Raw genomic sequence first — 18,232 nt, forward strand, 5'->3', positions numbered from 1 at the left:
TGTAGGTTTTTCTGGTGGCACCTCTCGGCTGGCAAAGGCCCCAGAGGGTCTTGAATAACTAGCTTTAGTCCTTCCCGGCAGGAGGGAGAGGGAGAGGGATCTCCCCTGGAGGGAGGCCAGAGAGCTGTTCCTGTGGCCAAGGCTCCTGGTTGCCTTCAGCTTAAAATGACACATAGGCCAAAGGGACACATCTCGAGGCGTCACCCTCTGCCGCCGACCAGCGCTTAGTGCCCTTCACCCGCACCCCACCAGCCACATCTCAGGCAGTGGCCATCTCAGCATCACACTCGACAACTTCCACAAGAGACACGTGTGTGTCTGTGCATGTGGGTGCGACTACCTGCCTCTCTATGTGGACACGCGCTTTTTTTCCTACAGCATTAAGAAAACCATGTGGAAATCTTGTTAGGAATTCATCCTGGGATTCGAGAAGATACTTCAAAGGACAGGCTTGAAGATGCTTATCTCATATACCCTACAGACAATCCTATAAAAATCCCACCCAGGACTCAAACTACATTTATTATATTCTTTATAAAGCAATTTATTATATTCTTAATAAAGCAATAATTTTCCTTTTGTCCCAACTACAGAATGATCTTTATTTTTAACTTTCAGATATGACACGATTATCTGACTTTATGAAGTTACAAAGTCACAACTGATGCCTCAGAATGCTTAATCAGCCTCAAAAAAAAAAAAAAAAAAAAAAGGAAGAAAAACCCTCTAGGTTGGACACACTATCTCCCAATTGGTAAGCAGTAAAACTGCCACTTTTTTTTTTATTTGATGAAATATGATGGAAGAGAAAGTATTTAGCTACCAGTAGAGAAATACTAATGCTGAAAAAGTCATTTGTTCAAAGCCTAAGGAATATATTAGTCTTAAAAAAAAATACAGCTAGTGCTACTTGTCATTTTCTACTTGATAGGACTTAAGCATTTTTCTTTGTAAAAAAAAAAAAAAATATATATATATATATATATATATATATATATATATATATATATTCCATAACTCACTTATGGAATCTCACTTCTCGGATCTATCAAATATCATGGTTTCAGAGTCATCAAAATAGCTTTATTACTGCTGTTTCTTTGTAAACTCTGGCTCGTCGTACAACTTTTGTGTTAAACAGCCACATGACAAGAAGAATGCACGGAATTATTCAAGGTCTGGGTGGTAAGTCACAAGCTCATTGCCAGGCAGGTGACATTTTACTAAGGACATTGAATACACATTTTTCTCATAATTCACAATGTATGATATGATTAAGATAGCTAAGGGGATAATGCCGGGTAAAAGTGTTGTCCTAGCAAGATACTAAAGAAGAAAAGGTTAACATTTTTCTTACCGGTGGCTGTAAAACTCTCACAAGCCTTTCTCTTCCTTCCTTGCCACCTCTTTTGGGTACATCCTTGGATAAAACACCTGAGAACGAATGGATCACGGATTAGACATGGATTGTACCCTTCTCAGTGTCAAATGCTTGTGAAGAATCTGATCCTTTAAGAAACAATCTATGTAATGAGGCAGGATTTCTCTGTTTTATTAAATAGTAGGTAAATTGCAATTTTGACGACCCTGCAAAAAATAATGGTTAATTGTAACCACATTTCTATTTTCTGAGGCAAAATTACAACCTTATGTCTTTGAACCTAAGTCCCTCTTCTCCATTTGAGACTTATAATAAGCTATTGTTTTCTTCTCATTAAAAGCTAATGTATGAAAATCACAATGAAAAAAATGAGAACGAAGTTACATTTACTTTTAAATAAATTACCACCTATGCAATTCTGTTTTCTCAGGAAAAGAGAGGCGGTTTAAGTGGCAAAGATAAAATAAATAAACTTGAATCATGACTTTAGGATCATGTAAGAAGAGGGGATTTTTGGTAGAATAATTCAGCTGCATTTTTATCATTTTTCCTGATGGTTCAGACAAAACATCGAAATCTTACTTTGGTATTTTTGTAGGGAGGGGGCCTCATGAGAAAGGGAAGTTGCTGAGCCTTCCCGTATATAACGAAGGGTAGATTGCATTCTGTGATCTTACCTCTGTGATGGACATATAAACAAAAAACTAAAAAAAAAAAAACAAAAAAAAAAAAACAGAACGAAAAAAAAAACACTGTAGTGAAAAAGACAACAGGATGATTCAGGAGATTAGAGTCATTCAGGAAAGAACACGATTTCCTGTGTCTGGACCGTCTGTCAATACATGTCTCCCAAGAGAGGTAATTAGGGGCATCGGTATTAAAAGGAGGACGGATATGCCGATTTTGTATGAAGATACTTCCCGACACGGAGGGCCGTTCCTCGGTTTGTTCCATTACTAGGTACAGCAGAGGAGTCGCAAGCCCTCGGACCCTGGGACGGTGCACACTCAGCAGGTGCGGCGGCCACTCAAGACGGCCCACAGGCCTGGGCGCTCAGAACACCTCACCGTGAAATGCACACAGCCAGTGCTGTGTAGTTGTCATTAGCCATGCATCATGTGTGAGGGGACCCTGAGCTGTCACCGGAAACGCTCTGGTTTCTGTGAGTGGCAAATCCGCAGGGCAGCGGGACAGAGTGAGTACAGACCACAGCGGCTTGGCTGTCACCAAGAGCTGCAGCCATAGGCACCGATAAAGACTATTTAATTAATTCAGCCGACAGCTGCATTATTGCCAAGTGGAAATTGAGCCAAGTTCGACCAAAAACTTGAAACATAATTCAGCTAGTAAACTATGGAAAACCAATGGGGGGGGGGGGAAGTACTTTCCGTGTACTTGTTTTTAAATATTCATGCTATTGAACCGTTCCCACGAAATGCATACACGACAGCGTAAGATCCAACTGTAACAGTTGGCGGAAGCCATTGTAAGTAGCAGTTTAACAAACAGAGATGAATTTTAATTTGCGATGCCAGTTGAGCTGTAATAAAAACTAGTCTTCCAGCTGTGAAAAAAAAAAAAATACCACACAGCTCAGTTAGAGTTATTTACAGGTTTTTTGTGTTTTTTTCTTTCTTTCTTTCTTTCTTTTTTTTTTTTTTTTGACTTTACAGTACAATGAAACCATCTTGTTTCTATCCACACCAGAAGTTTGTTAAATCCCAAAACATGTCTTAGGAAATGAGAAAGGCATGTCTTTAGGGAAATAAAAATATCTTTGTTGTATTAGATTACAGTGTTCAATTTAGTACAAGTTCACTTAGCAGCTGAATGTGCTATAGTTTTTGCACAATTTCAGAAATTGTAAAGATCACTTTAGACTAAATGGAAAATTTGGGCTGTTACTTTTGAAGTAAATGGAAAACAGGTATTGTCAAGCCCTGGAGTTTACAAAATATGTATTTTTTTTTTTTTTGCAATCAATGCTCACTTCCTGCATTGATACTTTATTAACAAAAATACCAACTTGTCATTTATCAGGAAAGCATTTGTAGAGACATCCCCGTACATTTCTGGGGTAGGTGCTCAGTCCTGTCCCCACGGTGAGAGTCTCACTGTGAACAATGACTTCGTCCGCATAAGTGGGCACCGGAGATCACCAACTTGGTGTTTTTTACTGTGATTTTTAAAATCAGGCTACTGCCTTGGAGAAAAGTCACTCTTAGGATCCGGTGGGGGTGGTGATACGGTTTTATTTGTTTTTAAAAATGAAGTGACAAAAGGATCTCTGGGGGAAAAACGTAAGAATCAAAAATGGTATCCACTACACAGGGTCCCTTGTCTGCCTTCCCAGGACGTCGGGAAGCAAGAGGGGTACTTCGTTGTGCCGAACGGGAGGGCCCTGCGGCCGCACGGAGGCAGGATGGGGACACGCCGCCCTGTGACACGGGGCACCGCTGGCCTTGGGCTCAGGGCGTGGTCTGGGTCCTGGGTTCGAGTCCCACCGCGGCCTCCCCACTCAGCACAGTCTGCCTCCCGCAGCTGGAGCTCCCTCTCCCGCTCTCTTTCAAACAAATGAGTAGAATCCCCGAGAAGGGCATGTCCCTTGGCAGAGCTCTCAAAGGGCGACGGAGGGGAGGGGAGGGTGGCAAGGCTGGAGGGGTACAGGGGTACAGAGCTGGAGGGGCTGGCTGGAGTGGTGCAGGGGTGCAGGGGTACAGGGCTGGAGGGGTGTAGTGTGCAGGGCTGGAGGGGTGCAGGGCTGGAGGGGTGCAAGGGTGCAGGGCGGAGGGGTGTAGGGGTGCCGGGTGCAGGGCTGGAGGGGTGCAGGGGTGAGGGGGACACAGAGAGGCTGAAGAAGCCAACGCGTGTCCGGGGCGCACAGCCGCCGAGAAGAAGGCACGAGGGGGAAGAGAGGAGCTCTGGGGTGTACTGGGTGCTCCTCTTGGCAAACGCTGTGTGAGGTCACCGGCCGACGGAAGGCCCCGGGGCGGTTTCGCGGTCATCAGCGCGGTGCTCGGAGACCTGAGACGCCTCCCAGGACGGCCCAGGACCAGCCGCGGCCCCAGCGACCCCCGAGCTCCTGCTCCAGGGCGCCGGTGCCCCCGCAGGTCCTCTGGCCGCCGCCAGGCAGGTGTCACCGAGTGTCCCGCGCCGTTGTGCATCCGATGATCAGAGCAGGCGCCCAGCTTCCTTCGCCTGCACCTCAGGGCCTGGAACCGAGCAGGTGCGCAGCGAGACAGGTGGAGGGAAGGGAGGCACAGAGGCACACACGGAGGTTTCTGGAAGCGCAGCTTTTACTCTCGTTCAATACGAGTTCAATACGAGTGTCTTGGGGCCTTTGGGTCGCTCTGCTCTCCGGACGCGGTGTCGCCCACTGTTGGCTCAGACACCGATGGAACAGGTGCCGCCCGCGGCTGCTCTGCAGGTGGCGTAAGGCCTCCAAAGGGTGTCGCTGACAAGCGTCCGCCAGAGCTCGGAGATGCGGCTGTGACGTCCTGCAGGGGCCCCGGGGAAGATCTCGGGCGCGTGGGAGGCTGACGGCGGAGGGAGGCTCGGCGGCTGCGGGTGGAGGCTCGGCGGCTGCGGGTGGAGGCTCAGCGGCTGGGGGGGAGGCTCAGCGGCTGCGGGTGGAGGGAGGCTCCGCGGCTGACGGATGGAGGGAGGCTCGGCGGCTGACAGCGGAGGAGGCTCGGTGGCTGCGGGTGGAGGGAGGCTCGGTGGCTGCGGGTGGAGGCTCGGCGGCTGCGGGTGGAGGCTCGGCGGCTGCGGGTGGAGGCTCGGTGGCTGACGGATGGAGGGAGGCTCGGCGGCTGACGGCGGAGGCTCGGCGGCTGCGGGTGGAGGGAGGCTCGGCGGCTGCGGGTGGAGGGTCGGCGGCTGCGGGTGGAGGCTCGGTGGCTGACGGCGGAGGAGGCTCGGCGGCACAGCGCCCGGGGGACAGTCGGGAGGAGCGGGCGGCCCACCTGCAGCTGCGCTCGGGACCCCGCCTGGGCCTGGCGGGGGAGCCGAGGCTTCCGGGAGCCAGCGGGACCCGCTAGACGGCGCGGGGGCGGGCGGGGGCGTCGGGGCCGGGCGGCGGGGTCGGGAAGGCCACGGTGCCTCGGGCGGGCAGCGTCTCCCCAGCCGGAGGGAGGGCGGCTGCCGGGCGCTCCCGACGCCAGCACAGAGGGAGCTGCTGCCCGACGTCCGCGGCAAAGCACCGGGAAGGGCCTCTCGGGGCGCCCCCGGCGTTTCCTCACAGCTCGGTTACTTCCTGACAAGTGGGAGCACGGCGGGTCGGGGGTGGGGACGCCCCGGGGCACAGGTGCTGCCAGGGCTGTGGCCTCCCCGCCCCCGCCACCTGCGCGCACCGAGCACGGGACCGCCCGCCTGGGCCTCGGTCCCCCGCTGCGGGCTGGGGGGGCGCCTCTCTGCCCCGGATTCCCCCCGGGTACCGGTGTCCACGCCGCCCAGGCCGGGGGCCTCTCACCCCGGATTCCACGAGGGCCCCGCCGGCCTACCCCCCCAGAGCACCCGAGCCCGCCCCCCCCCCCCCAGCTGGAGAGCACCAAGGGCCCGCCCGCCTCCCCAGGTAGTCCTGGGAGCCTAATCCCGGCAGGTAGGGGGGCGGCGAGGCGGGCTGGGCTGCGCAGAACAGCCGAGGACAGACTGACCGACGGCCTCCCCCGGATGTCGGGGGTCGCCGCCGAGGGCTCCCGGGAAGCTGGCTGTACCGGTCGCCCTTTCGGACCCACAGCTCGTTCCTGAGCGGCCCGGGGCGGCCCCGCCTGCAGGAGAGCCTCGACCTCGGCCTCCGGGCCTCCGGGGCCTCCGTGCGGCCGCAGCCGGGTCTTCCCTGCCAGCCTAAGGCTTCCCCACCCACCGCCACGTCCTCCCGGCGTGAGGGTCACATTTCTTAACCTCCCGAAACCTCAGGGTCCGGGCGTGGGAACCAGAGATCAAAACAGAAGCTGCTGCGGGGTTCAGAGCAGGTGGACGCCAGGTGGATGCCAGGTGGACGCCAGGTGGACGCCCGGCCTGCGTGCGGCCTCTGCCTCGGTGAACGCCTTCCGAAGCGCTACCCACCCTCCAATGAGAATGCTTCCCGCCCCAGCTCGGTTGCAGCACGGAAACACAGGATGGGGGTCACCTCACCTCGTTCCTTTATTCCCACCGCATCCCATCCCTGCCTCAGTGACACTGTCAGCTGCGGACGACCTGTACCCCAAAAGACAGGAAGGTAAGCTTGCAAGACCGTATTTTTGTCACTTTGGGAAATGCTATTTTGCATCATTATACGTTTTACCTTGGAGGAGTGTCACATAGCGGAAGGATCTTGGCTTTTGGAACCGAAAAGCCTTTACCGTCCAGCCCCACAGTAAGAGGGACGTTGCTAATCTCATTTTCTGGAAGAAGCACAGAAGCATCTAAGGTCCCACAGCACAAGGCTGGAACACGGATTCAAACCTAGATGTTTCTCATCCCAAAGCCCATGAATCACTTGAAGTCAAGCAGTTCCTTTTACTCCTTATCAAGGAAGAAAGAAGGATCTTTTGCCGCGTGTTAGCCTCCGCCAAGTTCCTCCGGATCCGTAGGTCCGAGTGGCTCCCCATGTCGACCTGGGCAGATTACACATCAGATGCGTTAAGGTTCTCCAGTGAAAAGGCCAAACAAGTTTAATTACAGAAAGACGGTATGAGAGTCCAGAAGGCACAGTCAGGGACCATGAGCATTACAAACCTGAGAGGGGTCTGGAGGGGACCATGAGGAATGTAGCCTTCTATCAATTATCACAAAAGATGAGATCACACCGGCTGCCCCAACCTTATTATTGAAGTCCATATATTTCCTCGGAATAAAAATCTAGCAATTTTTTCGATTAAGATTTCTTATTCTCAACATTGCCTAATCCTAACAGTTATATGAAACCATCATTCCACATTAAGTAAACTCATTTCCATTCTTTCTGGGAAGAAAAATAATAAAATCTCAGCTGCATTAATGCTAACGGCTTATCTAGCATATTTCGAGTAAACACAAAATTGTTATGATATTCTTTTTGTAATTTCATGGCAATATAATAAGGATTAGTATATGAACACTAGACTATAGTAAGAGGGGAATTAAAATCACTCTCATATTTGCAGCAGGTAAACCTCTGAAAATAGGTTAAAATGCTCCCTTAGACATCATAATTGGAAAGCATGGATGTTTCCCGCCCTTGAAATCCCACTTATCAGCATGTTACAGAAGGTAAAAAGTATGTTTTTGGGTACAGGGAGATTGAAGACATCAAAGTTAAGGAATGGAAAAAGACTCCTATGCTTTATATTATAAAATTAAGAAAGAAAAAAAAACAAAGACTTCATTACCTGCAGCTCTTGAGAAGGCCTGCCACCCACCAGTGAGAACCTAAAGGAAAGATACCCAGGAGTGCGGAGGTCCAGGATCTGCCAATGTTTGCTGTGTTTTGCTTGAACTCTTACCTCTGGTGAAGAACCTCAGCTCGTGCCCTGCTGCTCATGGAGTTTGCTCATTCTACGTGCTCTCCTCGCTGTTTCCCGCAAGCACCTCTAAAAGGTCATGTCTTTCTCCTTTACTTCTACGGTGGCCGTATTCCTAAGGAGAGAAATTCACGGACCCGTTCTCCGTCCCCGTGAGGGTGGCCAACAGTTCAGGATTTCCTGATATTGTCCAGATTTCAGCGCCGAAAGTCTCACTTCCAAGGAGATTCCCCTCATAACTGGACAAACCATGGGGCGAGGAGAGGAAGGTCATCTCTTCAGTCAACATTTTTGTGAAAAGAAATGATTGGCTTCTTTGCTATACATTATACCACGTTGATAGTTTTCATCTTCTTACAGTGGTGGTGACCAATACGATGATTATGATACACTGTATTCTTGTTTTTAAATCATTTTTTTAAGATTTTATTTATTTATCAATGAGATACACAGAGAGATAGAGAGGCAGAGGGAGAAGCAGGCTCCACGCAGGGAGCCCAACGTGGGACTCGATCCCGGGTCTCCAGGATCACGCCCTGGGCTGAAAGTGGCGCTAAACCACTAAACCACCCAAATCATTTATTTTTAAGGTTTTTTTTTTTTTTAATTTATGATAGTCACACACACACAGAGAGAGAGAGAGAGAGAGAGGCAGAGACACAGGCAGAGGGAGAAGCAGGCTCCATGCACCAGGAGCCCAACGTGGGATCCGATCCCAGGTCTCCAGGATCACGCCCTGGGCCAAAGGCAGGCGCTAAACCTCTGCACCACCCAGGGATCCCCCAAATCATTTATTTTTAACAGCCCTTTGGATTTGGGGGGGGGGGGAAACGGTCTCACTTTCAATTTAAACCAAAATGTCAAAAAACTTGACTATTCATTTTTCAACCATCATGCATGTGATTTTCAAGAAATTTGAATATATGAAGAACATTTGGACTCCATCCTTACAATAAGGATCAGTAAAGAAAAATATCTTGGAGACTGTGAATGTCTGACAGGGGTAGAGATGAGATACTTCAAATAATTCCTCTGAATTTTAAGTATTCTCTTTACTCTGAAATCATTTAAGTATTTATTTCCATGTTTATTCACTGTTTTGGAAACAGTGGCTTGGTTTTTAGGTGCTGGGAAGGAAACTCATAGCTATGTATCTAGTACCCAGGAACAAAATTTGTTACTTGTGAAGAACCTCCAGGACATCCATTCATCTGAAGTTGCATCCCTGGATCCCTCTGTCTGGGCCTAGGATACAGTCAAGAATAGAACGAAAAACCTTCAACTGTAGTTTTTCAGAAAACAGAACTGGCATTCAAGCCGGCACTTCACATTCCAAAGAATTCTTTCACTAAACAAAAGGCAATTGATAATCAGAAGCATCTGGAGATACGATCATGATTACTTACTATAAGGAGAAAACCCCAAGACTCTACTACTACATATTGGACTCAAGTCTATTTTACTTCCACAGGGTTCCATATAAATAAGGAAATCCGAAGAAACTTAGTGGGAGGGGACTGTCGGGATTGTAGTCATCAAATTAGTGTTACTTCAATGAAAACATAGACTTACCAGACGAAAGAAATCATCAGCCTCACGAAGAATATGTTCCATGTGGCATCCTCCTCCGCAGACACTCCTGATTTATAAAGCACAATTTTAGATTCCACAAAGGGTGATTCCAACAGAGCTCTGATCTCCTATGTGTACACAATTACAACTGTGTTGTCAACATTTTCTCTGGTAAATAAAGTGTCAAATATAAAAAAGTGGTACGTGCAATACACGAATTTGAGTTGCTTACTTTGTTTATATTAAGTGAAAATATTCTTCACACTTTCAGAACCAGGACAAAGGCTATTGGTAGTAACAGTTCAGACAGGCAAGGCCATGGAGAATGCTTCCCAAACCTTCGCTATATATATATGACATATATCATGAACGCATACACCCCCACACATCTATTAGTGATAGAAATTTTGTCAAAAGCCTTATAAAGGGATGCCTGGGTGGCTCAGCAGTTGAGTGTATCTCTTGGGTCCAGGGTGTGATCCTGGTCCTGGGATCGAGTCCCACATCGGGCTCCCTGCAGGGATCCTACTTCTCCCTCTGCCTCTTTCTCTCTCTCTCTCTCATGAATAAATAAATATTTTTAAAAACTTATAAAGATGAAACTTGTGAACATTCATGATCCTACAAATATACAAGCTTTCTAGATATTTTGCTTATTTTCATGAATGTAGTCATTTGAATGATTTTGAGAAAACTGGGACAATCTTAGGCGCACAGCATTAACACTCTTCACGTAATTATTCTTTATATAGAACTTCCACTGTTTTATAACTTATCACAATCATGAAGACTTCTGTCATGGATAACCGACTGGATAAATGTTTAGACACTCCCATGTTCTATAGTTATGTCATTAGAACGAGAAATTTATGTAATTAGCATTGATGCAAAAGGAATGCTTTTTTTTTTTTAATAAAGATTTTATTTATTTACTTGCGATAGAGAGACTGAGCACAACTGGGGCCTGGGATTGCAGGAGCCTGAGGTCATGACCTGAGCCAAAAGCAGACTGTTAACCGACTCAGCCCCCCAGGTGCCCCAGGAAGGCTTCTTCTAGACCTTTTATATATGGATGCATCTTAAACTTAGTGGCCATCAGAATCCACGAGCAGCCTTACAAAAACACAGAGGCAGGGCCCGACACAGAGCTCCTGAGTTTCTACACAGTGGATCTGGGGTGTTTATGTGTCTAAGCTCCCAGCGAATCTCATGCTGCTGATCCAGAGTCCACACTGAGAAACACTTTGACGTACGTAGTCAAATGCTGAAAACTTTAAACCATTTGAATGACTCATGTTAACATTTATCGTTTGAGAAAATACATCCATGCCTGTGCATCGTAAAGCCGCTGCAATAAGAGGTCTCTAGGGTTCGGGATAGGGTGCCTGTATAGGGTCATTGATTTCCTGCCAATGGATCCCGAAACAAACCAGCCTTCATCCTTTATACTTCGATATTTCTCTATTGCCTTTTGCACACCAGATCTGTTTGCTGCTGAACAAACACTTCGAGTTAGCTTGTGACGGTGCTGACTAAGAAGCACAGGCCATCGTCAGCTTTGTTACCGGTTGGGATTGCTAGACAAGTATGTTTTTCATATGAAACAAAATGTGTACAAGCACATGCATGTTTCGTGGCCTTAGGCTCTGGATAGGGGGGGACAAAAACCGCGCAGATGCTAGCAGCAAGAGCTAGGGGTCTGTGAGGGAAAGACCAGAGACACATGCGGAAATAATTAGGAGAGTCTAATACAAGAACTAATCGTTTCTTCTAACAGAAGAAACTACTTAGCCTGTGTCGTGTGCACAAGGAGCTTAAAGTGGCCGGCTCTGCGTGCCACTGCAAAAGGGGAAATTAAGGCACGTGCATGTGTTGCAAATGTAGCATCTGATGGTGCTAAGGATGTGGCTTCTGCTTCCTGTGCAGAGCCAAGGAGAGAGCCCTGGTGGGCAGGGCGCTGTGTGGAGAGCCGGGCCGCAGCTCGCACGGCGGAGATGCCACTCCACCGAGGCTTGGGCCCGGCTCCTATATCCTCCACCACCACCTTCCTCGGGAGGACTTCCAGGCCTCCACCCCTTCGGTTGCCGGGTGCCTGCGCAGTCTCTGCTTTATGCAGCTAATTGTTGGGAAGGAACTGGAACCTGGAGAATGACGGCCAGGCTTGTTGAGCCAGGGTCAGCAGGTTCGTTTCCCACATGGTTGCTGGAAGCTTAAAGAGCATCTGCTGTGCAGGTGCCAGAAAGGGCAGGCGAGCAAGGCTTTGTCACCCCTTCCCGAACCCTCTCAATCCCTCCCCTTAGTCGTTTCAATCGGTTCTGTGTGGCCAGTCAGCTTATGAAACCCTCATACCCGGACAAACGGGCAGGGCCCGGAGAGTGCAGACCTTCTGAATATGGGGTGAAATGACCCTCCTCCTCACTGGCCTCGGGAGAAATACTCAAAGAGCAGAAATTACCAGCACCCAGTCTCCCCGCTCCAGCCCCGCATTCACACAAGTGCACAATTATGTCTAGAAAGCAGATGCAAATTTTAACTCTTCTAACAAAGTTTATTCAGCATCTTTATATTAGACAAAATCAAGATTGCCTGGCATCATACATTTGTACAAAATGCCCTCGGAAAAGAAACCATGTGAAGAGCTTTTTGAATAGGAGTGGGGGTGGTATGGGTCCAGCTGGTGGAAGGAAAATTTTTTGGTACATCCCACAGACAAATTCTCCCCCGAGCCCGTCTATATATGAAGAACCAAATCGTGGACAAAGCGTGTCTATGATTTAGGCACTGATGTGCGAAGAAAGTGCTTGGTGCAAGGAAAATATTTTTAGCGTGGCCTAAACCCCATCTGAGTTACAAACGCGGGGGGCAGGGCAACAGAGCGAGGGGGCCGGGTAGTTGGACAGCTGAATAAAAACTCTTCCTGGCACAAGTGACAACATGCAAGTGTCACTTCAGTGCCCGGCGTGTAATACATTTTTGATCCTTTTAAAGGAAACATTCATGGAGACAGTAGGTGTACAAGCCTCCAAATGCTTGAGAATCAGGAAAAGAAGGGCACATCGTGAGTGATCCCTGCGCCTCGCCCTCTCATCGCCCATTGATTTATATCTAGGAGTCTCTACACAGCATTCCCCAAGTGGGGTCCGGCACTACCAGTGATTTTAGGCACCGGGTGAGGGGAATTTAGATGTCACATAGGCAAGGCCTGGCATACTTGGAATCTCGTTACAAGGGAAAAAGGGGTTTTGAGATCATCCATAGCAAAAACACTGGAAGGACTTGTCATTTTGTAGCTACTGTGACTTTTGCGTCTAAATTAATACTTGTCAGGGGATCCCTGGGTGGCTCAGTGGTTGAGCATCTGCCTTCAGCCCAGGGCATGACCCCGGGGTCCCAGGATCGAGTCCCGTGTCGGGCTCCCTGCATGGAGCCTGCTTCTCCCTCTGCCTGGGTCTCTGCCTCTCTCTGTGTGTGTGTCTCTCATGAATAAATAAATAAAATATTTTTAAAAATTAATTAATTAATTAATACTTGTCTATGTGTCTCTCTTTCACGTGCATGACATGTATGTATCCCAGCCCACACGTGCACATGCACACGCACCTCAACCAAGTGATCCGAATGCATGTTCACGTCTTTAGGCGACAGAAGCTGAAAGTCACGACATCTTTGTACACAGTGCATTTGTTTTTTTACAAGTATCTTCCTTTCCCATAACTATTCCAAACATAAAATGAATATCATGTGTATTTGCCTTAACATTTTCTTTTAAAATACAGTTTTATGAGTGAAAGTTGATTTTTGTTTAGAGGAAAAAAAAAATAAAGCAGAAACTATGCAGGTAGCGATGTGTTTTTGGAATAAGTTGTTGGTGTTTGGGGTCCAGAGCTGACGGCCAAGAAAGAATTCTTGCGATGCCCTGGTATAAAATAATGGGTTTTTTTAAAATGTTTTTTAAAAGATTTTATTTATTTATTCATGAGAGACTCAGAGAGAGAGAGGCAGAGACCCAGGCAGAGAGAGAAGCAGGCTCCATGCAGGGAGCCCGATGGGAACTTGATCCTGGTCTCCTCACCCTGGTCTGAAGGCAGATACTCAACCACTGAGCCACCCAGGTGCCCAAAATAGTAGTTTCATTAAAGCACGGGGACAGGATGGGACCAGGGGCAGAGAGAGCTACTGCCCTGGGATTGTGCGGGGCAGCCGACCCTGTACTCTGGGGCTGGGTGAAGTAAAGCTAAAAGCAATTCCAAAAGGACTTTCATTTGCTAAGGAAGACCCCTCGGATCCTGGGGCCTTGCTATCGTCCAACTCAGGGTGTCTTCCCCTCTAGCCAGGCCTGAACCCTAAGGCAGCCCGGAGGTCCCTGCAGGGATGCTGTGCGCTGCCCCCCTCAAGTATTTGTCAGTGGACCTGAGGTTACAAGGACACTTAATTTTATCTACATTTTCTTCTCCCTTTGTTCCCCACAACAGGGAGTTTAAAAGAATTGTGAAGAAAATGAGTAATGTAGAAAAAAGGAAGTTTGGGGACTATTTGTCAACAGATATTAAATTATTCATTAGAATAGCTAATAGTCACCTCAAAATGAAAATAGCCAAAGCAGAATTAATCTCTGAACCTATCCACCCCGCCTGCTAAGCTCTCTCCCTTCTTTCCTTCCTTAAGCTGAGTCATCCGTGCGTCGGCTCTAACTCAAGACTTCAAGGTCTGCTGGAGGCTGCTTCGACCTTCATTTCCACAACCTGTGCTTCATAAAGTCCCATTTAATCTGCCTCCAGGACACCTGGAAGCATCCAGTCTCTGGAGACCATCAGCTCCTCTCCAGCCACCTTAGCCTGCTCGCCGCTGGCTACCGGACCCCTGCTTCCATGGTTGCCCACAGCCTCCATAATGGGTGTCCTACAACTCCAGGGATTGTTTTCACATGATTCGGATTATTCCCCTCCATTGACTTCCCTCTACCCTAAGAATAAAGTATACACTGCTTGGGGCACCTTGGGGGCTTAGCGGTTGAGCGGCTGCCTTTGGCTCCGGTTGTGATCCCCAGGTCCTGGGATCCAGTCCCTCTGCTGGGTCTCTGCCCCTCTCTCTGTGTCTCTCATGAATAAATACATATAATCTTGCAGGAAAAAATATATATACTACATATACATATAAAGTGCTCGTGGCCTATAGGAGCTCTCGAGTCTCCCCTCTGCCTCCCGTCAAACTTCTCGCCATGTCTTTCCCATCCACCTTGGTTCTGCCCTTTCTGTCAGACACTCTAAGTTAGTTTTTGTCATTGAGCCTTTGTAACTGTCTATATGTCCCACCTCACAATGTTTTGTTAGCTTGTTGCTTCTTGTCCAGATTCCACCTAGATATTAGTCACCTTCACAAAGAGGCTTTTCTTGACCATATGATCTAAATTCTCTGATGAGTGATTTGCCTTCAAATACCCAGTTTTAATTACTTACATGACACTTAACTAGTATTTTTGGCCTGTATATTGATGTGTTCACCGTCTACTTCTCACTAAGACATAAACTCCATGGTAAAGGTGCCCTAGTCTGTTCTGTTTGTCCTGGAACAGAGCCTGACACGTAACACAAATCATCCGGTCATTATTAGTTGCTGTCATTGTCATTGTTTTTGTCATCAGACATCCTAGAATGGCCTGTGTTCTATAACATATTAGTGAATAAATCGGTTTAGGGGGAGTGTATTAGTTTCCGATGGCTGCGATAACAAATTACTACATAACCTAGTGGCTTAAAAATACACACAGTATCTCAGGATTCTAGAGGTACAGCATCAGCTCCCACCTTTGTTGTTGTTCTCCTTTTTTGTAATTCAAAAAGTTTTGATTACCAAGGTATCCATTTCAAAGACAGCCATCTGGCATAAACACACTGCCAGCCCCAGAACCTGATGAAGTGATAGCTCCCCAACTCCTTCCCCTACAGCACCTTGTGCCCCTTCACAAGGAAGCTCCTGCTTTAGAGATATTGGTTAACTTCAATAATTGACCATTTGGGCCACTTGACTTTTCTCTTCCCATGCTAAGTTCCCACTCTAATGCTTTAAATTCACCAGTAAAGAATTAACCAAGGAAACTCTATGCCTCCACCCTTGACCCTAATAAAACTAGAGCCTCAGGCCCATATGCTCTCAGGCTCTCTCTCTCTCGTTCTCCCTCTCTCTCTCTCTCTCTCACCCCCTGTGAACTCACTGTATGGCCCCAGGTGTGTCATATAATTTCCAGATCTTATAAGTAATAAACATTCATTTTTTCCAAAGTTCCCTGATGGTTGTTGCTGAAGAGAGTCTTGCCATCATCATAAGAACCACAAGGCTCTCTCTAGTTGGAACATTAGTTCAGGGTGGGGAGGGGGTGTGTCTATGAGAAGCTTACCAGGGTTCAGGTGAATGCCCCTAGGCATTTCTAGCCAAGAGTATTATCACAGATAGGCTGAAACAGGCAGGAAACAAAAGGACAAATCTAGTTGGCTTAGGTAATTTCTCAGCGTGGAGTCTCCCAAGACTGAAATCAAGGTATGAGCCAGTCTACTTTCTGATCTGGGGCCTCTCAGGAAGAATTTGCTTCTGTATTAGTTCAGGTGGTTCAGAAAATTCAGCTCCAAGTGACCTCCGGACCAAGGTCTCCCTTTCCTTGCTAATTGTCAGCTGGGAGTTATGCTCAGCTTCTGGAGGTCACCTGCATTCCCCGACTCAAAGCTAGCACGGCAGATCAAGTCCTCTCACCTTCCAATCTATCTACCTTATCTCTCTATCATCTTCCTCTTCCACCACTTCTCTCTGACCCCAGCCAGAGAAACCTCTCTGCTTTGAAAGCCTTGAGTAACAGATTGAGCACACGAGGAGAATCTCCTTATTTTAAAGTCCATAACTAGTTTTATCATCGACGTGTCTTTTGACATGTTAAGAAATATATTCGTAAGGATGACAGCAGAGGTTAAAGCTCATAGGTGCCAAATTCCGGTCAACCACAGGGAGTCTCCATTTGAGGGGTGGACTGTTCCTGACTTCACTGGTAAAGCCCACTCTGCCTCTCTCTCTTTCTCTCTCTGTGACTATCATAAATAAATAAAAATTAAAAAAAAAATAAATAAATAAAAAATAAAAAAAAGGGATCCCTGGGTGGCGCAGTGGTTTGGCGCCTGCCTTTGGCCCAGGGCGCGATCCTGGAGACCCGGGATCGAATCCCACATCAGGCTCCCAGTGCATGGAGCCTGCTTCTCCCTCTGCCTATGTCTCTGCCTCTCTCTCTTTCTCTCTCTGTGACTATCATAAATAAATAAAAATTAAAAAAATAAATAAATAAATAAAAAATACTGGTAAAGCCCAGCATCTAGCAGTTTCAGGCATGTTGCCTCATGGTCACAAAATGGCTGCTGCACCTTTGAACATTAAGCATGTGTTTGAGAAACTGGAGAAAAAAAAGGCCTTTTTCCTGGAGTAAGTCTCCTCTATGCCCTACCTGAGCAGACTTCCTACTATGTTTTACTAGCCCAAGATGATATATGGCTACAGTTTTTAGAGATGCCACAGAAGTGAGTAAACAGCATGTCACAGCTTCCAAGTAAAAGACCAGCAAGGGAGAAAGGAATAGATAATGGCTTTCGGGCTACCTCTCTGTCTGCCCCCGATACACTACAGGGGATTCAATATAAAAAGAAGGTTATGATTATATTAGTTTCTTAAGAAAAAAAAGTCAGCTATTATTTCCCAAGTTCCACCTTCTTTGCAGAATTTATTGACGGTATTCTGGGCTGTGTTACCAGCTGCTCTAATATTTCTGTTTCTTAAGGAGAAGGAGCAATTTTCCCATGCTATTACAGATGAGACACATCCCTTGGAAACTGAGAAGGCATGGAATGATTGACACTCAGCCTGCATTCTTATTTTATTGAGATGTTAGCATGCCACTCATTGGGAAGTAGACCGCTAAATGACATTCACATTTACCAGACGGACTGTCAAGGTAGATGCGGTGTCATCCCCTCTCCAGAATATAACTTAACACCTGATGCCATTTTGTCAGGAGTTTCAGATTTGATGTTCCAGAATAAGTTGGCTCACACCATATAAACTCCCTGTGTGTTTTCCTGCTTGGGTTAAACATGGTGCATCTCTAATTTCTCATCTGAAAATTTACACAATGCCAAGAAAAATCATCTTCAGTCTGCTCCATTTAACTGCATCTTCTCAACTTTATTGGAATTTTTTTTTTCTAATATTACAAGTGTGACCTGCTGGAACACTGTGAATAGGGAAATCCAGTTAGAAGTCATATATGAGTTAAAATCCCTTAACTCAAGGGATTTTATTTATAGACCTCAGCATTCTCAAATCTTTTAGAATTTGAAAAGCAAGAAACCCATGATTGCATCTCCTCCTCTGCAAGAGATAAATAAGAGCCTTCCACAGACCCCAATTCTGAGACTATCTTCGTTTTTGAACGAATATAAATTTCAAAGACAGAAATTAACTTCAAATCTATTACTAAGTAAAGGAACAATAACGATAAAAACTGACATTATATCTCTTACTTCATGTTAAATACTATTCTCACTTATTTAATTCTTATAAAAATCCCATTCACTAAAATCATATTTATTGCTCTCTTCATTTTACAGATTAGGGATCTGAGGTCTTGGTCTACTTGGGCTGCCATCACAAACTACTACAGACTCAGTGGCTTAAACCACAGAAATTTATTTTCTGACAATCTGGAGGCTAAAAGCCTAAGGTCATGGTACCAGCATGGTTGGGTTCTAGTGAGAGCTCTCTT

General features: G+C 47.0%; 1 protein-coding gene across 24 annotated transcripts in view; it reads right to left on the minus strand.

Annotated features, from left to right (window-relative positions):
• LOC144306156 (uncharacterized) overlaps positions 1-18,232 on the minus strand; it is a 65,545-nt gene that overhangs the window by 20,935 nt on the left and 26,378 nt on the right. For 16 of the 24 annotated variants that reach the window (XM_077885605.1, XM_077885615.1, XM_077885529.1 and 13 more), the window contains 6 exons: positions 9,439-9,505; positions 7,849-7,981; positions 6,864-6,981; positions 6,669-6,768; positions 6,518-6,580; positions 1,358-1,434 (listed from right to left, as the gene is read on the minus strand). In XM_077885605.1, coding sequence (XP_077741731.1) covers positions 1,358-1,434; positions 6,518-6,580; positions 6,669-6,768; positions 6,864-6,975 — 352 coding nt within the window. In that variant the 5' untranslated portion in view covers positions 6,976-6,981; positions 7,849-7,981; positions 9,439-9,505. Of the gene's footprint in view, positions 1-1,357; positions 1,435-6,517; positions 6,581-6,668; positions 6,982-7,848; positions 7,982-9,438; positions 9,506-18,232 lie in introns of all 24 variants that reach the window. The other 8 variants (XR_013373244.1, XR_013373246.1, XR_013373243.1 and 5 more) reach the window with 3 other exon arrangements.

This window comes from Canis aureus, chromosome 3 (assembly GCF_053574225.1).
Source record: "Canis aureus isolate CA01 chromosome 3, VMU_Caureus_v.1.0, whole genome shotgun sequence".
Lineage (NCBI taxonomy): Eukaryota > Metazoa > Chordata > Mammalia > Carnivora > Canidae > Canis > Canis aureus.